Source organism: Brassica napus, chromosome A5 (genome assembly GCF_020379485.1).
Source record: "Brassica napus cultivar Da-Ae chromosome A5, Da-Ae, whole genome shotgun sequence".
NCBI classification, from domain to species: Eukaryota; Viridiplantae; Streptophyta; class Magnoliopsida; order Brassicales; family Brassicaceae; genus Brassica; species Brassica napus.
In genome coordinates, this window is record NC_063438.1 from 27,047,102 (window position 1) to 27,062,498 (window position 15,397).

Genomic DNA, 15,397 nt, shown 5'->3' on the forward strand with positions numbered 1-15,397 from the left:
AAAAATTAAAACGATGCCCATGTACCATGAAAATGAGTTTAATATACATTAATACAAAAGTAGAATGTGTTTAAAAATTTTAAAACAACCCCATAGATCATATGCTTCATTATTAGAGCATTTACCGAAAAATCCGTATTTTCGTAGGGGTTAGCCCATAGATTTTGAGAAAAATTCAAAAATAGGAAAAATCTGTTTTAATGCATATTTGCATCCTTCACTAACATATGATAAGGCCAATGAGGTTTGAAACTTTTGTTGTCTCCATTTCCCTAGAAAATAGCGATTTTTTAATAGTTAGTCCACCAATTTAGGGAGTATTATGAAATTTTACTAAATTAATTGACAAAAAATTAAAACGATGTCCATGTAGCATAAAAATGATTTTAATATAAATTAATACAAATGTAGAATGTGTTTAGAAATTTTAAAACGACCCCAAAGATCATATGCTTCATTATTAGAGCATTTACCGAAAAAATCAGTATTTTCATAGGGGATTTGCCATAGATTTTGAGAAAAATTCAAAAATATGAAAATTATGTTTTAATGCATATTTGCATCCTTCACTAACATATGATAAAGGCGAAAGAGGTTTGGAACTTTTGTTGTTTCCATTTCCCTAGAAAATAGCGATTTTATAGTGGTTAGTCCACCAATTTAGGGAGTATTATGAAGTTTTACAAAATTAATTAACAAAAAATTGAAACGATGCCCATGTACCAAAGATCATGGGAGTAGAATGTGTTTAGAAATTTTAAAACAACCCCAAAGATCATATGCTTCATTATTAGAGCATTTACAGAAAAAATTTAGTATTTTCGTAGGGGTTAGCATATAGATTTTAAGAAAAATTCAAAAATATGAAAAATCTATTTTAATGCATAATTGCATCCTTCACTAACATATGATGAAGGTCAAAGAGGTTTGGAACTTTTGTTGTCTCCATTTCCCTAGAAAATAGCGATTTTATAGTGGTTAGTCCACCAATTTAGAGAGTATTATGAAGTGTTACTAATTTATTTGACAAAAAATTAAAACGATGCCCATGTACCATGAAAATGAGTTTAATATACATTAATAAAAATGTAGAATGTGTTTAGAAATTTTAAAACAACCCCAGAGATCATATGCTTCATTATTAGAGCACTTACCGAAAAATTCAGTATTTTCGTAAGGGTTAGCCCATAGATTTGAGAAAAATTCAAAAATATGAAAATTTTGTTTTAATGCATAGTTGCATCATTCACTAACATATGATGAAGGTCAAAGAGGTTTGGGACCTTTTTTTCTCCGTGTTTCTAGAAAATAACTATTTTATTGTGGTTAGTCCACCAATTTATGGAGTATTATGAAATTTTACTAAATTAATTGACAAAAAATTAAAACGATGCCCATGTACCATAAAAACGATTTTAATATAAATTAATACAAATGTAGAATGTGTTTAGAAATTTTAAAACAACCCCAAAGATCATATGCTTCATTATTAGAGCATTTACCGAAAAATTCAGTATTTCATAGGGGATATGCCATAGATTTTGAGAAAATTTCAAAAATATGAAAATTCTGTTTTAATGCATATTTGCATCCTTCACTAACATATGATAAAAGCGAAAGAGGTTTAGAACTTTTGTTGTCTCCATTTCCCTAGAAAATAGCGATTTTATTGTGGTTAGTCCACCAATTTAGGGAGTATTATGCAGTTTTACAAAATTAATTGACAAAAAAATTGAAAAGATGCCCATGTACCAATGATCATGGGAGTAGAATGTGTTTAGAAATTTTAAAACAACCCCAAAGATCATATGCTTCATTATTAGAGCATTTACAGAAAAATTTTGTATTTTCGTAGGGGTTAACACATAGATTTTGAGAAAAATTCAAAAATATGAAAAATATTGTTTTAATGCATAGTTGCATCCTTCACTAACATATGATGAAGGTCAAAGAGGTTTGCAACTTTTGTTGTCTCCGTTTCTTTAGAAAATAGAGATTTTATAGTGGTTAGTCGATCAATTTAAGGAGTATTGTGAAGTTTTACTAAATTAATTGACAAAAAATTAAAAGGATGCCCATGTACCAAGAAAGAGAGTTTAATATACATTAATACAAATATAGAATATGTTTACAAATTTTAAACCAACATTAAATATCATAGGCTTCAGTATATAGAGCATTTACCAAAAAAACTCATTATTTTCGTAGGGTTAATAAATAGATTTTGAGAAAAATTTAAAAATATGAAAATATTGTTTTACTGCATAGTTGCATCCTTCACTAACATATGATGAATGTCAAAGAGGTTTGGAACCTTTTTGTCTTCGTTTCTCTGGAAAATTGCGATTTTCTAGTGGTTGTTCGACCAATTTAGGGTGTATTATGAAGTTTTACTAAATTAATTGATAAAAAAAATTAAAACGATGTCCATGTGGCATGAAAGAGAGTTTAATATACATTAATACAAATTTAGAATGTGTTTAAAAATTTTAAAACAACACTAAAGGTCATTGGCTTTAGTATATAGATCATTTACCGAAAAACACATAGATTTTGAGAAAAATTCAAAAATATAAAATTACTGTTTTAATGCATAGTTGCATCCTTCACTAACATACGATGAATATCAAAGAGTTTTGGAACTTTTGTTGTCTCCGTTTCTCTAGAATAGAGATTTTATAGTGGTTAGTCAAAAATTTAAGGAGTATTATGAAGTTTTACTAAATTAATTGATTAAAAATTAAAACGATGCCCACGTACCATGAAAGAGAGTTTAATATATATTAATACAAATGTAGAATGTGTTTAGAAATTTAAAAAAAAACAGTAAAGATCATAGGCTTCAGTATATAGAGCATTTACCGAAAACCTCAATATTTTCGTAGGGGTACACATAGATTTTGAGAAAAATTTAAAAATATGAAAATATTGTTTTAGTGCATAGTTGCATCATTCACTAACATATGATGAAGTTCAAAGAGGTTTGGAACTTTTGTTGTCTCTATTTTTCTAGAAAATAGCGATTTTGTAATGGTTAATCCACCAATTTAGGGAGTATTATGAAGTTTTACTATATTAATTGAGAAAAACTTAAAACGATGTCTATGTACCATGAAATAGAGTTTAATATTTATTAATACAAATGTAGAATGTGTTTAGAAATTTTAAAACAACTCTAAAGATCATAGGCTTCAGTATATAGAAATAGAGTTTATGTCTATGTACCATGAAATAGAGTTTAATATTTATTAATACAAATGTAGAATGTGTTTAGAAATTTTAAAACAACTCTAAAGATCATAGGCTTCAGTATATAGAACATTTACCGAACACATAGATTTTGAGAAAAAATTAAATATATGAAAATAATGTTTTAATGCATAGTTTCATTCTTCACTAACATATAATGAAGGTCAAAGTGGTTTGTAACTTTTGTTGTATCTGTTTCTCTATAAAATAACAATTTTATAGTGGTTACTCCACCAATTTAGGGAGTATTATGAAATTTTATTAACTTAATTGATAAAAAATTAAAATGATTCTCATTTACCATGAATGAAAGTTTAATATACATTAATACAAATATATAATGTGTTTAGAAATTTAAAAACAATACTAAAGATCATAGGCTTTAGTATATAGAGCATTTACCGAAAAACTCAATATTTTCGTAGGGGTTTAACATATAGATTTTAAGAAAAATTAAAAAATATGAAAATATTGTTTTAATGCATAGTTGCATCATTCACTAACATATGATGAAGGTCAAAGATGTTTGGAACTTTTGTTGTCTCATTTTCTCTAGAAAATAAAGATTTTATAGTGGTTAGTCGATCAATTTAAGAAGTATTGTGAAGTTATACTAAATTAATTGATAAAAAAATTAAAACGATGTCCATGTACCAAGAAAGAGAGTTTAATATATATTAATACAAATGTAGAATGTGTTTAGAAATTATAAACAACACTAAATATCATATCCTTCATCATATAGAGCATTTACCGAAAAACTCAATATTTTGGTAACATATAGATTTTAAGAAAAATTAAAAAATATGAAAATTCTGTTTTGATGCATTGTTGGATCCACACATCTTACAAACAGCTATAGTTACGTTCAAATGTCGTTGTAGTTACGTTATAAAAAAAGATATAGCATATCTTAATTAGTTCATAGTAAGCTGGACAAATGGTACAGATAATATATTTATAGATCGTTATCGGATCGTTTTGGACCATTCGTGTGATGTTGTTATGACATAATTCAATGGAATCAGCCTAGCGACTGACCTAAGTGTAAAAAAAAAGTTATACACCTATGACCTGTAGTTCGCCACTAGAATGTAAAACATTCTTAGAGAAAAATGTACTAAAACATATGAATTATCTACGAGTTGAATCGGTCATGTTAGGCCTGAGCGTTTCTTTTTGGTGTTAGAAAAAAAAGCCTGAGCGTTTTTACACCGATACTTAAACCCGAACCAGAAAATCAAAACTATTATACAAAAATATCCGAACAGCTTAGAAGAGTGTATTCAACTAAGAGTTTCAGAGAATATGTAATTGTTATTCAAACGAGGATTTTAAAAACCACTTTAAAATCCAGTGTTATCGAATTTTTCATTTTCTAAAACACTCGGAAATCCACTGTTATAGTGTTATTGAACAAAATTTAAGTTAGAAATTTTAGAGTGGTTTAAATGTTTTAAGGATGTTTGAAAGGGATTTTTTTAGTTTTAATAATAAAAATCAAAATCCCATAGTTTTAAATGAGATTCTAGAATTGTTTAACTAAAATCACACCAAATTATAATATTCACCTAACACCATCTAAAAACTCACTAAAATCAAATCACTTTAAATTTCAGATTCAATACACCCCTTTGGTATTTTGGAATTTGGTTATAACCTAAACCGAACCGAAATCCAAATTAGGATCCGAAGATATTTGAAACTAGTTAAATATGTTAATATTTTTCTATATGTTAAAAGGTATTTAGATACTATGAGGTGGTTGTTTAAGTTTCTCGATCGTTTTGGATATCATGCACCGGTTCTACCGGTTTGAATTTCCTTGTTAAATACGGTACACATCGATTTGAGTATTTGAAGCTGAACCGTGTAACCGGATTTGACCATATCCAACCGAAACGAGTATTAACGAGAATTATCCGCAACACAGAGAGAGAGGAGTGAAAGGAAGAAGACGATGGCGTCAATGTCTCTCTCGTTTTCTTCTTCGCTATGCTCATCTCGACTCCCCGAATCAAAACGCATATTCCACCACAGAGAACCAACCTTCGTGCGATGCGTTCTCGCCGCTTCTAAATCCTCTCCGGGAGGAGGAGGCGCCACCGCCACGACGAAGAAGAGGCTCTGGAAAGAAGGAGAGTTCCCCGGAATCACGGAGCATGCTAACACTCGAAGAGCTCCGATGAAGAACGTGAAGAAGAAGCTCGACAGGAGGAGCAAAGCCAACGGGTGGGCTTGCACCGTCACCGAAACGTTATCCGATCTCATCGCCAAGAAGCAGTGGCTGCAAGCTCTCGAGGTGATTCAGTAAAGTTTGAATCTTTTTGAATTAAAAATGATTTTGATTCAGTAAAGTTTGAATCTTTTTGAATTAAAAATGATTTGATTCAATAAAGTTTGAATCTTTTTTGAGTGAATGGTGATTTGATTCAATTGGGTGTTTCCAGGTGTTCGAGATGCTGAGGGAGCAACCGTTTTATCAACCAAAGGAAGGGACTTACATGAAGCTTCTCGTTCTTTTGGGGAAATCAGGACAGCCTCACCGTGCACAGAAGGTGTTCGACGAAATGCTTGAAGAAGGACTCGAACCCACCGCTGAGCTCTACACTGCTCTACTCGGTGCTTACTGTCGTAGCAATCTTATAGACTCTGCTTTCTCAGTTCTTGAACGGATGAAAGCCTTGCCTCAGTGTCAACCTGATGTTTACACATACAGTACTCTCCTCAAGGCGTGTGTGGACGCTTCTTTATTTGATTTGGTTGAGTCTTTGTATAGAGAGATGGATGAGCGTTTGATAACTCCAAACACTGTGACTCAAAACATAGTTTTGAGCGGGTACGGGAGAGTTGGGAGGTTTGATCAGATGGAGAAAGTTTTATCCGATATGCTGGTGAGTACTGAGTGTAAGCCTGATGTGTGGACGATGAACATTATCCTCAGCGTGTTTGGGAACATGGGGAAGATAGACATGATGGAGAGCTGGTACGAGAAGTTCAGGAACTTCGGGATCGAGCCTGAGACTCGGAGTTTCAATATCTTGATCGGTGCGTATGGGAAGAAGAGAATGTATGATAAGATGTCGTCCGTGATGGAGTACATGCGTAAGCTTGAGTTTCCTTGGACGACGTCGACTTACAACAACATCATCGAGGCGTTTGCGGATGTGGGTGATGCCAAGAACATGGAGTACACGTTTGATCAGATGCGTAGCGAAGGTATGAAGGCGGACACGAAGACGTTTTGCTGTCTCATTAATGGATACGCCAACGCTGGTCTTTTCCATAAGGTGATAAGTAGTGTTCAGTTAGCTGCGAAGTTTGAGATACCTGAGAATACTTCTTTTTATAATGCTGTTATATCGGCGTGTGCCAAAGCGGATGATCTTATAGAGATGGAGAGAGTGTACACGAGGATGAAGGAGAGGGAATGTGTGAGGGATTCAAGAACGTTTGAGATCATGGTGGAGGCGTATGAGAAGGAAGGTATGAATGATAAGATCTATTACTTGGAGCAAGAGAGGCAAAAGGTTATGGATCATCATGCTGCAGCTACTAAAGAGGAGGAGAATCTCCCTCGATGATTGCAAGGAGAGTGGAGATATTGAAAGAATCATTCTCTTGGATTGAAACAGTAGAATTAAAAGAGAGTTTGTAATACACTTGGATTGTTCTTGCAGCTATGTGTATAAAGCTTTTCTTGTTTTGGTTATGTTGAATGTTATCTCATTCTCTTGCGTGTTTTCATTATGGGCCGTAAAATTATATATTAGGCCCAAAAAAGCCCAGTAACTGCTTGTCTATTCTATAAATATGCATCATCTTTCTCTCTTTGTTTTTTCTTGTCAAATAATCAAACGAACCACCAAAAGAAAAGTTGAAGACATTCTTCTGCTCTGCAAAGACAAAAACAAACAGCTTAGATCGGTCGGAATTATTCGCCGGAAATATATAATGGGAACTGTTGTCAAGTCTTTCAAGGATCAATTCTCAGCTGGTTTGTTCCGGTTAATCTCTCTTTTTGATTGATGAATCACTCTCTTTTTTATATTGATCGGTCGTGTGATTATGGGTGGTGCAGATGAGAGATTGAAAGAGTCGAGGAACATCACTGCGAAATATCCAGATAGAGTTCCGGTTAGTTAAGTTTCATGTCTAGTTCATAGTTTTGTGGTGGTTCGGTCTGAGTTGCCGTGCTGTTGTGGATCTCTTTAGGGTTTGAATGATTGGTTACTCTGGTTTTTTGTTTCTATGAACGGTGATTCACTCTGGTCAATTCTTAGGGACTAGCTCTTTTGTTCTTTCTTGAGGATTGGAATCAAATTAAATAAAAGATTGTAAGCAATCATGTGATTATGTTTTGTCTTATTTAATAAAGCAAAAATGTAATTAATAATTAATCCGAATAAAACGAATAATTGATGATAACAATTATTCGGATCATCTATAACTCTACGTATGATCTAATGACTGAGTCCAGCTTTATCTTTCTTAATCCAAGTCTTTTAGGACTCAACTTGTGTCTCTAGTATTTGCTTTTTGGCATTTTATGTTTTTTTTTCTTCATCAAATTCTTGTATTATCCGAGTGATAATGGATAATTTCACATTTGTTTTGATGGGTTTCTTGCTTATATTTATTCATCATCACAGGTGATCATTGAGAAATATTCAAACGCAGACCTCCCTGACATGGACAAGAACAAGTAAGTTTGTGTCATCGCTTTAGCTGTTGAAACAAAGTGATTATACATCAATACACTAATCGAATGAACACATTTTGATCTGTGCAGATACTTGGTCCCACGAGACATGACTGTTGGACATTTCATTCACATGCTAAGCAATAGGCTACATTTAGATTCATCTAAATCTCTGTTTGTTTTTGTACATAACACACTTCCTCAAACGGGTACGTAACTTATAAGCATGCAACATCAATGTTAAATCATTTTCCAATAAAACAATCCACAAATAAGTCATTGACTATTCTCTTGATTCTGCAGCTAGTTGCATGAACTCTTTGTACAATACTTTCAAGGAAGGAGATGGTTTCTTGTATATGACTTACAGCACCGAGAAAACATTCGGCTAACAAAAAGATCATTCGTTGCTTAATACTTGAAAAGCTCATTCTGAATAATCCGTTTGATTCATATGTTTGTGATCAATAAATGAATGTCAGCTATTGTTGTTGTCAATAAGCTTACCTTTGTACAGAAAAGCTAAAAACATCCGACTTTGTAAATCATATTGCACAGAAAGGCAATAATAATAAAACAAAGTGATGATATGATTCACACGAAACCTTTTTTTCCTTGTCCTTCCATCATAAAAGGGAATGAATATATATTAGTTTCGTGCAAGCACGTAAGTTTAGGGAGATAATATGGTAAAATGAGGCCTAGACATTTCAATGTTGGTGCGTTTTACGTGTTCCATACGACTTGGATTATGTGTTATGCGATCATGTTTTAAGTTGAACCGCAAACTTCGTTGAATATGGTTTGTGTATATCCTTGACCTTTTGTATAGGCTAGCTTTACAAATTAATTATTTGGACTTAGTTGGGCTTTTTTAACAGAAAACTAGTGCCTTTCATACAAAGCGAATTTCAGAATAATATTCAGAAACAATGTGTTACCTAATGGGCTTCATTGATTATAATCTTCTTTCCCTTTTTGTCAAACACATAGATATTCTTAAAGTGGTTCTGGAATTGGCCGCTCGATACACATTTCTTTATAATGTGTACTGACAAGTGACAACTTACTATTTTCTGATCATGAGCTGTAAACTAATTTGGGGTTATGTGGTTTAAACATGTCTCACATACATTTCATCTGCTCATTCATGATTTTCCATGCAAGAAAACATTATGCGTTTATGTACATGCTCTATTGGATTCTTCTTAGTTTTAGAATAGATTTGCAAGATTTTCGTAAAGCAACCATAACACTTAATTGTTTTATCTGAAATTAGTTTCCACTCTACTATTTAATTCCTCATATTGTCTAGGTAGTATATATATTACCTTTTAGTATATTCATCTTCTTCCTGAATATTGAAAGATTTTTTAATAGTATTTTTTTTAAAAGATCTTTTAATATAATTTGGGATATTTGCTTATATCTGTCTGTTAATATGTAGCATTTATATGTACGTTGGTTTTATGAAAATTCCTCATGTTTCTGATAAGAAGGAATCAAAGCATAATCTTGAGGTAGAAAGCTATTTGTGCGTTCAGGGACTTCGTAGCCGAGTAAGAGCAATTCAACACGTCGAAGACTCAATGCGAGGATGTTGAGGTATCTATCTATCCTCTTTGGTGCTGTCTGGATAAGGAATAACATTTTCAGAATAATTAAATGTGTTGTAGATTTATTCCTTGGACCTTTTAAAATCTTTCTCTAAGGTATCATCTGATCAAGATGGGCAACAAAACTCTCAAGCTACACAATATGAAAACATAACAATAAAAACAAAAAGAATAAAGGTTATGTACATATGATATATCTTTCTTTTTGTTGTCCCCCACCATATGATTCTACAATCTTTATGAGTCAATGTTTCAGTGTATTCAGTATTCCTGTCGGTAAAAGTTTTTGGAAGAAACAGATAACCTGTGGATGAAGATGCCACTTTTTTTGAAAGAACCAATAAGTGTTTTTTTGGTAACAGAACCAATAAGTGTTGTATTAAAAATAACTAGTTTATGAAATCTTTTATCTGTTCATAAAACCAGTTTGTGAACCAATAAGTGTTGGTTGCTCAAAAAAAAAGTGTTGAAATCTATGAAGATGGTTTAATTCTTCTTTAAGTTGCACAAAAAAAAAAAGGTTTAGTTATTTTTTCGAAGACAACCAAAAATCATTATTACAGCCATAAAATATCCATTGCAAGAGAACATTTAGGTATGAAAGAATGCTCCTCTTTTTCACAATATACAATCAAAACGCCATGCAACAAATAAGACAACGATGTTATCGTCCCTAACTCCGCCCAATATTATATATAGTAGTAATTTTTATAGTTGGAAATTATGTGTATTGAAATTTAATATATAAAGAAAAAAATGTAAATTTGCTCACCGACATTTGGTAGATGAAGAAAGGAGGGATGTTATGGTCCAAAAGATCCTTTGGGAATAACACAATCTCCAAAAGCTGGTCACATGTGGCTCACTCCTTGCCAAGTCAGACCTTCTACATTTTTATTTATTTATTTCTCTCATTACATAATATTATTAATTTCCTTTGCAAATGCTTTTAGTGCTCATTAGGCTGAGTAATTTCCACCTTTCAACTTTAAATATCGGAAAACTTTATTTCTTGTGATAAGGTGACAAGGAATCTCAATTTTTTATTTTGTTTGTAAAATGGGAGTCTTAAATTTGGTATCAACTATAAAAACTTTTTAGATTCGTATTTAATATGAAGTCTTTTTGGTGTGCTAGATCTTGAACATTTTATTAATATTTCAAATATGCAACATGACCAAATTGATTTCCATTACTGGCATCGGTAAATGTATTATAAACCTTGTAAAGCTTCTTTAAAAGCATACAAATATATAATAAATGTACTATCTAAGAAGTTAGACAACTATTGAAAGAAAAACCCTAGACCCACTTCATACTAGAAAGAAAATGCAGGTTTTTATCTTTTAAGGTCAATCAAATTATAACTAAACGAACCAAATTTGATTCTACTTGGTTGTCGTTGTTCAAATTAACTCTCACTGGGTGGAGAAATAAATCATTTTAAATTATATTTTGGAACTTTATGAAGAGAATGGGCTTCTTTACCAACTACACTCAATGTCAAGGAGCCCTCGGGTTCGTTTCGTCAGCAATTCAATGGACAGTGACTTTAAAGTAGATCTGGACCGTTTGGTCATCAGCTTGATGCTTTTTGTTGCCGTTAGATTGGTCATTTCACGACCAAACCAATTTGACTTCTTTAAGTGATGTAAGTAAAGTCATTACTCTTGTTTTATTGCTAGCAAAGTAAACTAAATTATTACACGCGCCTGATTCATGCTTATTAAGATAAAATAAAAGAGTTAGAATTTGTGACAAAAAAAAAAAATTAAAAGAGTTAGAATATTCGAAGAACAGTTTCACATGTAAAATAGCAAAAATGTTCTTGAGTTTACTAAAATAATTATAGTTCTGACTTGTCTCTGTGATACTGCTGAAATAACATTAGCATTATGCCATTATGTACTAAAAACAGCAACTCTAGACAACGACGAGTAACATAAGAGAGTTGCAGTTGCTTGTAATGTATATACACCACTTAACTAAACTTGAGTCAAAATTGGCCCATACAAAAGTTTCTACAATAATCAGTACTGTGTTTTAAATCAATGCTAAAATCTACCCAAGCTCGCTTTCCTATATTTTTGTATGTACAAATAAACAAAAAAAGAATAGGTTTGAATTGTTACAAAAAATAAAGAAAAATATAAAAAATATTAATAGTTTTAAAGTACTACCTAATATCACACTATTACATTCACAGCCTAGTGATTGGAGAGGAGATAACCTGAGTTTTTTTTTTTTTTTTTTCCGTCAATAGTTTTTTAATTAATAGAAACGGGCCAAGCCCAGAAACAAATTACAACAAAAGCCCACTAAACCTGACGGGCTAAAATTCGTTACACAATTGGGCCCAATCAAGCGGCCCACCTTGAGAAACCCTAGACACACACGGGAGAGAAGCGCGGCCGCCTCGCATATCCGTCTTTTCGTCGCGAGGACACGTGTCAACATCCTCGACGTCGAGGGTCACGTGTCGCGAGATCAACACGACACACCCGCTTCTCGTCCTCACCGGAGATCGGACCTTAGGATCAACCGGCCACACCGGGACTCCGCAGATCCGAACCTCTTCACCGTCAAGAGCTTATGGGACTCTAATGCCGGAGAGAATCAATCGCCGTGGCGAGATCTCATCCACCCCCGTTCACCGCAGCCGCCCAAAGCCTCGCATGCAACCTCACTCTTTCCGTCGGAGATCTTCCTCTCCTCCGACGTGACCAGAAAAAACTCAAAACCGCAACTAGACGCCGAAACTAAAAAGAAAAGACGGAAAAATCTAAACCCTAAAAGACTAGGGGACTGAAGCCGACGACGTAAAGCTGTGATAGCCTTTACCCCCCGGAAGCTAGATCCGACGACGGCGGAACTAAAGAAGCTTCCCCGCCGCGGAGACAAAGGACCGGCGGCGACGGATCTGTGAGAGCCTCCGTCTCCCGGAGCTAGAACTCGAACTATTGACCCCCCCCCCCTCCTATCCGCAAACCCCGCCGCGACTCCCGTACCAGCACCACACCGGTTGGTGGCTGATCTGAACTCCGGCAAACGGCAACCGAATAAGAGGAAGAACGACATGACCGGATGATTTTACCGAAGGGAAAAGGGCTCCGGCGACGGCACGGACGCTCACGCGCCGGCCGACCGCCGGATACCCTTTGAGAAGACTTCTCTCTAACTTTTCTCTCTCTCGCTGGTGGTTAACAAGAGTAAGGTAAGTTGAATTATTCTGAGATAACCTGAGTTTAATCTTTGTAATTGTGTTCCACAAAAAAAAAAATCTTTGTAATTGTATAATAATTAAAATTTATATTAAAATACTTCACTTGACAGAATAATTTTCAATTTTCAGTTTTCACTTTTCATTAGCATTACTTTCATTTTTTCGATGGAAAAAAAGAAAACAAAAGAAAGAGGAGTCACTGATAATATGTTTGGCGCGTACATTAACCACCACCGGCAAAACACCCACGAAAAAAGCGAGCACGCATAAAGAAAGATCAAAACCTCCCATCACCCTTCCAAAAAGAAAGAAAAAAATTAAAACTTTTTTAATATAAAAAAAAAAAACAAAATCGAAGCCGAAAATTATATAAAAATAATTTTCTTTTATAGTTTCAAAAAACTGTTGTAGCTTTGAAGCTAGAGAGAGTGGTGTGGAAGCAAAACCACGATCTGTGTTTTATTTTTCACAACAACAACACTCTTCTTCGATCGAAGCTCTCGACATTCAGACAAAAGCAAAAGCTTAAAAAGGTTTCGTCTTTCGTGTGTCTGCGTGAGGGATTTGTCCCCCTCTGTTAGAAATGGAGCGGTACGGTCGCTCCGGTGAAGAAGGGTCGCGATCGGATCCATCAGGCCAAACCGGAGTCCAAGGTAAAATCAAATGTCTTGTTTTAATCTGCGATTTTGGGATTGTGAGATTAAAGGATCTTGTTTTTGAAATGCGTGTTTTTTGTAGCTTCGGTGTGGCGAGGTGGAGGAGAATCGTACCCGGAGAGACCCGATGAGCCTGATTGTATTTATTACTTGCGAACCGGTGCTTGCGGGTACGGGTCGAGATGTCGGTTTAATCACCCGCGAGATCGTGGAGCGGTAAATAAAGTTTCCTAATTTTTGGATTTAATTCATCGGTTTCAGATCGTTGAATTGAGTTTTTGGAAGCTATTGATTAGGTTGTTGGAGGTGTGAGAGGAGGAGGAGGAGGAGATGGAGCTTTACCGGAGAGGATGGGACAACCGGTTTGTCAGGTTTTGTACTAACCGGATTTGAGCAATGCAGTTTTGTTTTGTAAGAAAGCTCCGAACTTCAGATTTTTTTTTTTTTGTCTATTAGCATTTTATGAGAACGGGAACGTGTAAGTTCGGTGCTACTTGCAAGTATCATCATCCAAGGCAAGGAGGTGGTTCCGTTGCGCCTGTCTCGCTAAGTTATTTGGGATATCCATTACGCCCGGTTTGTGTTCTTTATCTCAGTTGGTTTATTGATTATACACACATTTGTGTTAAAGCTCCTCTGAAACTGATTACAGGGAGAGAAAGAGTGTTCTTACTACCTGAGAACCGGCCAGTGTAAATTTGGTTTGACCTGTAGATTCAACCATCCAGTACCTCAGCAGCAGCAGCAGCCACAGCCTCAACCTCAGCTACACACTATTTATCCAACACTTCAGTCTCAACCTTCTCAGCAATATGGTTTAGTTTTGGCAAGGCCTTCTCTTTTACCTGGTTCGTATCTTCCAAGTCATTACGGTCCTCCAATGGTTCTGCCTCCTGGAATGGTTACATACCCTGGTTGGAATCCTTACCAGGTAATTTATTTATTCATTTGCTCTTTAACACTCTTCATTTGCTAAAATGAATCGGTTGATTTTTTTTTTTTATTAGCCTTCTTTAACTGCAATGCCTTCACCTGGAACTCAACCGTCTATTGGACCGAGCTCGGTTTACGGAATGGCGCCGTTATCTCCTTCAGGGACTGCTTATACAGGAACATACCAATCTGGTGGGCCTTCCTTGACTACCTCAAAAGAAGAGTCGTTTCCTCAGCGACCTGATCAGCCTGAGTGTCAATACTTTATGAGAACCGGAGACTGTAAATTCGGATCTTCATGCAGATACCATCATCCTCTAGATGCAGTTCAGCCTAAAACCAGTGTTCTCTTCAGCTCCATTGGCCTCCCACTTCGTCCAGTAAGTCTTTTCCCTTTTCTCTAGGAACACAATATGAGACACTTGTCTTGAACGTATGTTTGACACACAGGGCGTGGCGCAATGCACTCACTTTGCGCAACATGGGATCTGCAAGTTTGGACCGGCTTGTAAGTTCGATCACTCGATGAGCTCTTCGCTAAGTTACAGCCCTTCTGCCTCTTCGCTAACGGATATGCCAGTGGCTCCATACCCGATAGGATCGTCTTCACTTAGCGGTGCATCAGCTCCGGTAAGCTTGAGCAATGAACCAACCACAGAGGCTGTAACTGCAGTTTCTTCTCCTATGGTCAGTGGTCAAGAGCCAGCGGAGACTGGTGGTGACTCGGCTAGCGTCAGTGGCAGCATAGAAGCTAAGACTTCTTCTTCAAGTTCAAAGTAAAGGAAAAGATTAATGAACTAAAACAACATTAAGGAAAAGAGAAAAAGAAGATTATTTTTGGGGTCTGAGATTTGATAGGAAGCAGAGAGATCAAACCAAAGCTTCCGTCATTTACCACTTGTCCATATATAATACGTTTCTCTCATACAGCCATCTCTGTCTTGAACAATGTTTACTACTTAATAAATGGCTTCCGTCAACCTGAGTTTTTATTCGTCCTGTATGTTTCTTGAATGTG

General features: G+C 35.0%; 3 protein-coding genes across 4 annotated transcripts; all 3 read left to right on the plus strand.

The window, feature by feature from the left end:
* The first annotated feature begins 5,113 nt into the window (after positions 1 to 5,113).
* On the plus strand, positions 5,114 to 6,961 carry LOC125609112 (pentatricopeptide repeat-containing protein At3g06430, chloroplastic-like). Its single transcript, XM_048780087.1, has 2 exons — positions 5,114 to 5,551; positions 5,700 to 6,961. Exons 1-2 carry the CDS (start codon positions 5,210 to 5,212, stop codon positions 6,831 to 6,833), a joined length of 1,476 nt encoding a protein of 491 aa, XP_048636044.1. The 5' UTR covers positions 5,114 to 5,209; the 3' UTR covers positions 6,834 to 6,961.
* Positions 6,962 to 7,062: 101 nt separating this feature from the next.
* On the plus strand, positions 7,063 to 9,759 carry LOC125609113 (autophagy-related protein 8h-like). 2 transcript variants are annotated; one of them, XM_048780089.1, is made up of 5 exons: positions 7,063 to 7,246; positions 7,331 to 7,386; positions 7,902 to 7,954; positions 8,042 to 8,160; positions 9,496 to 9,759. In XM_048780089.1, the coding sequence occupies exons 1-5, from the start codon at positions 7,063 to 7,065 to the stop codon at positions 9,504 to 9,506; spliced, it is 423 nt and encodes a 140-aa protein (XP_048636046.1). In that variant the 3' UTR covers positions 9,507 to 9,759. The 2 variants fall into 2 exon arrangements, with proteins under 2 accessions (XP_048636046.1, XP_048636045.1); XM_048780088.1 differs by lacking the exon at positions 9,496 to 9,759 and adding an exon at positions 8,255 to 8,565.
* A 3,338-nt stretch (positions 9,760 to 13,097) lies between these two features.
* On the plus strand, positions 13,098 to 15,359 carry LOC106418221 (zinc finger CCCH domain-containing protein 34). Its single transcript, XM_013858884.3, has 7 exons — positions 13,098 to 13,443; positions 13,529 to 13,662; positions 13,743 to 13,817; positions 13,903 to 14,022; positions 14,099 to 14,377; positions 14,454 to 14,759; positions 14,830 to 15,359. Exons 1-7 carry the CDS (start codon positions 13,374 to 13,376, stop codon positions 15,157 to 15,159), a joined length of 1,314 nt encoding a protein of 437 aa, XP_013714338.2. The 5' UTR covers positions 13,098 to 13,373; the 3' UTR covers positions 15,160 to 15,359.
* The last annotated feature ends 38 nt before the right edge of the window (positions 15,360 to 15,397 follow it).

Excerpts from the sequence above, each read along its gene's own strand:
- LOC125609112 (XM_048780087.1), top strand. The coding sequence starts at position 5,210 with ATGGCGTCAATGTCTCTCTCGTTTTCTTCTTCGCTATGCTCATCTCGA. Across the intron at positions 5,552-5,699 it reads AGTGGCTGCAAGCTCTCGAG|GTGTTCGAGATGCTGAGGGA; the intron begins GTGATTCAGTAA and ends GGGTGTTTCCAG.
- LOC125609113 (XM_048780088.1), top strand. The coding sequence starts at position 7,063 with ATGCATCATCTTTCTCTCTTTGTTTTTTCTTGTCAAATAATCAAACGA. Across the intron at positions 7,387-7,901 it reads AATATCCAGATAGAGTTCCG|GTGATCATTGAGAAATATTC; the intron begins GTTAGTTAAGTT and ends TCATCATCACAG. Across the intron at positions 7,955-8,041 it reads CCTGACATGGACAAGAACAA|ATACTTGGTCCCACGAGACA; the intron begins GTAAGTTTGTGT and ends TGATCTGTGCAG.
- LOC106418221 (XM_013858884.3), top strand. The coding sequence starts at position 13,374 with ATGGAGCGGTACGGTCGCTCCGGTGAAGAAGGGTCGCGATCGGATCCA. Across the intron at positions 14,378-14,453 it reads CTGGTTGGAATCCTTACCAG|CCTTCTTTAACTGCAATGCC; the intron begins GTAATTTATTTA and ends TTTTTTTATTAG. Across the intron at positions 14,760-14,829 it reads TTGGCCTCCCACTTCGTCCA|GGCGTGGCGCAATGCACTCA; the intron begins GTAAGTCTTTTC and ends TTTGACACACAG.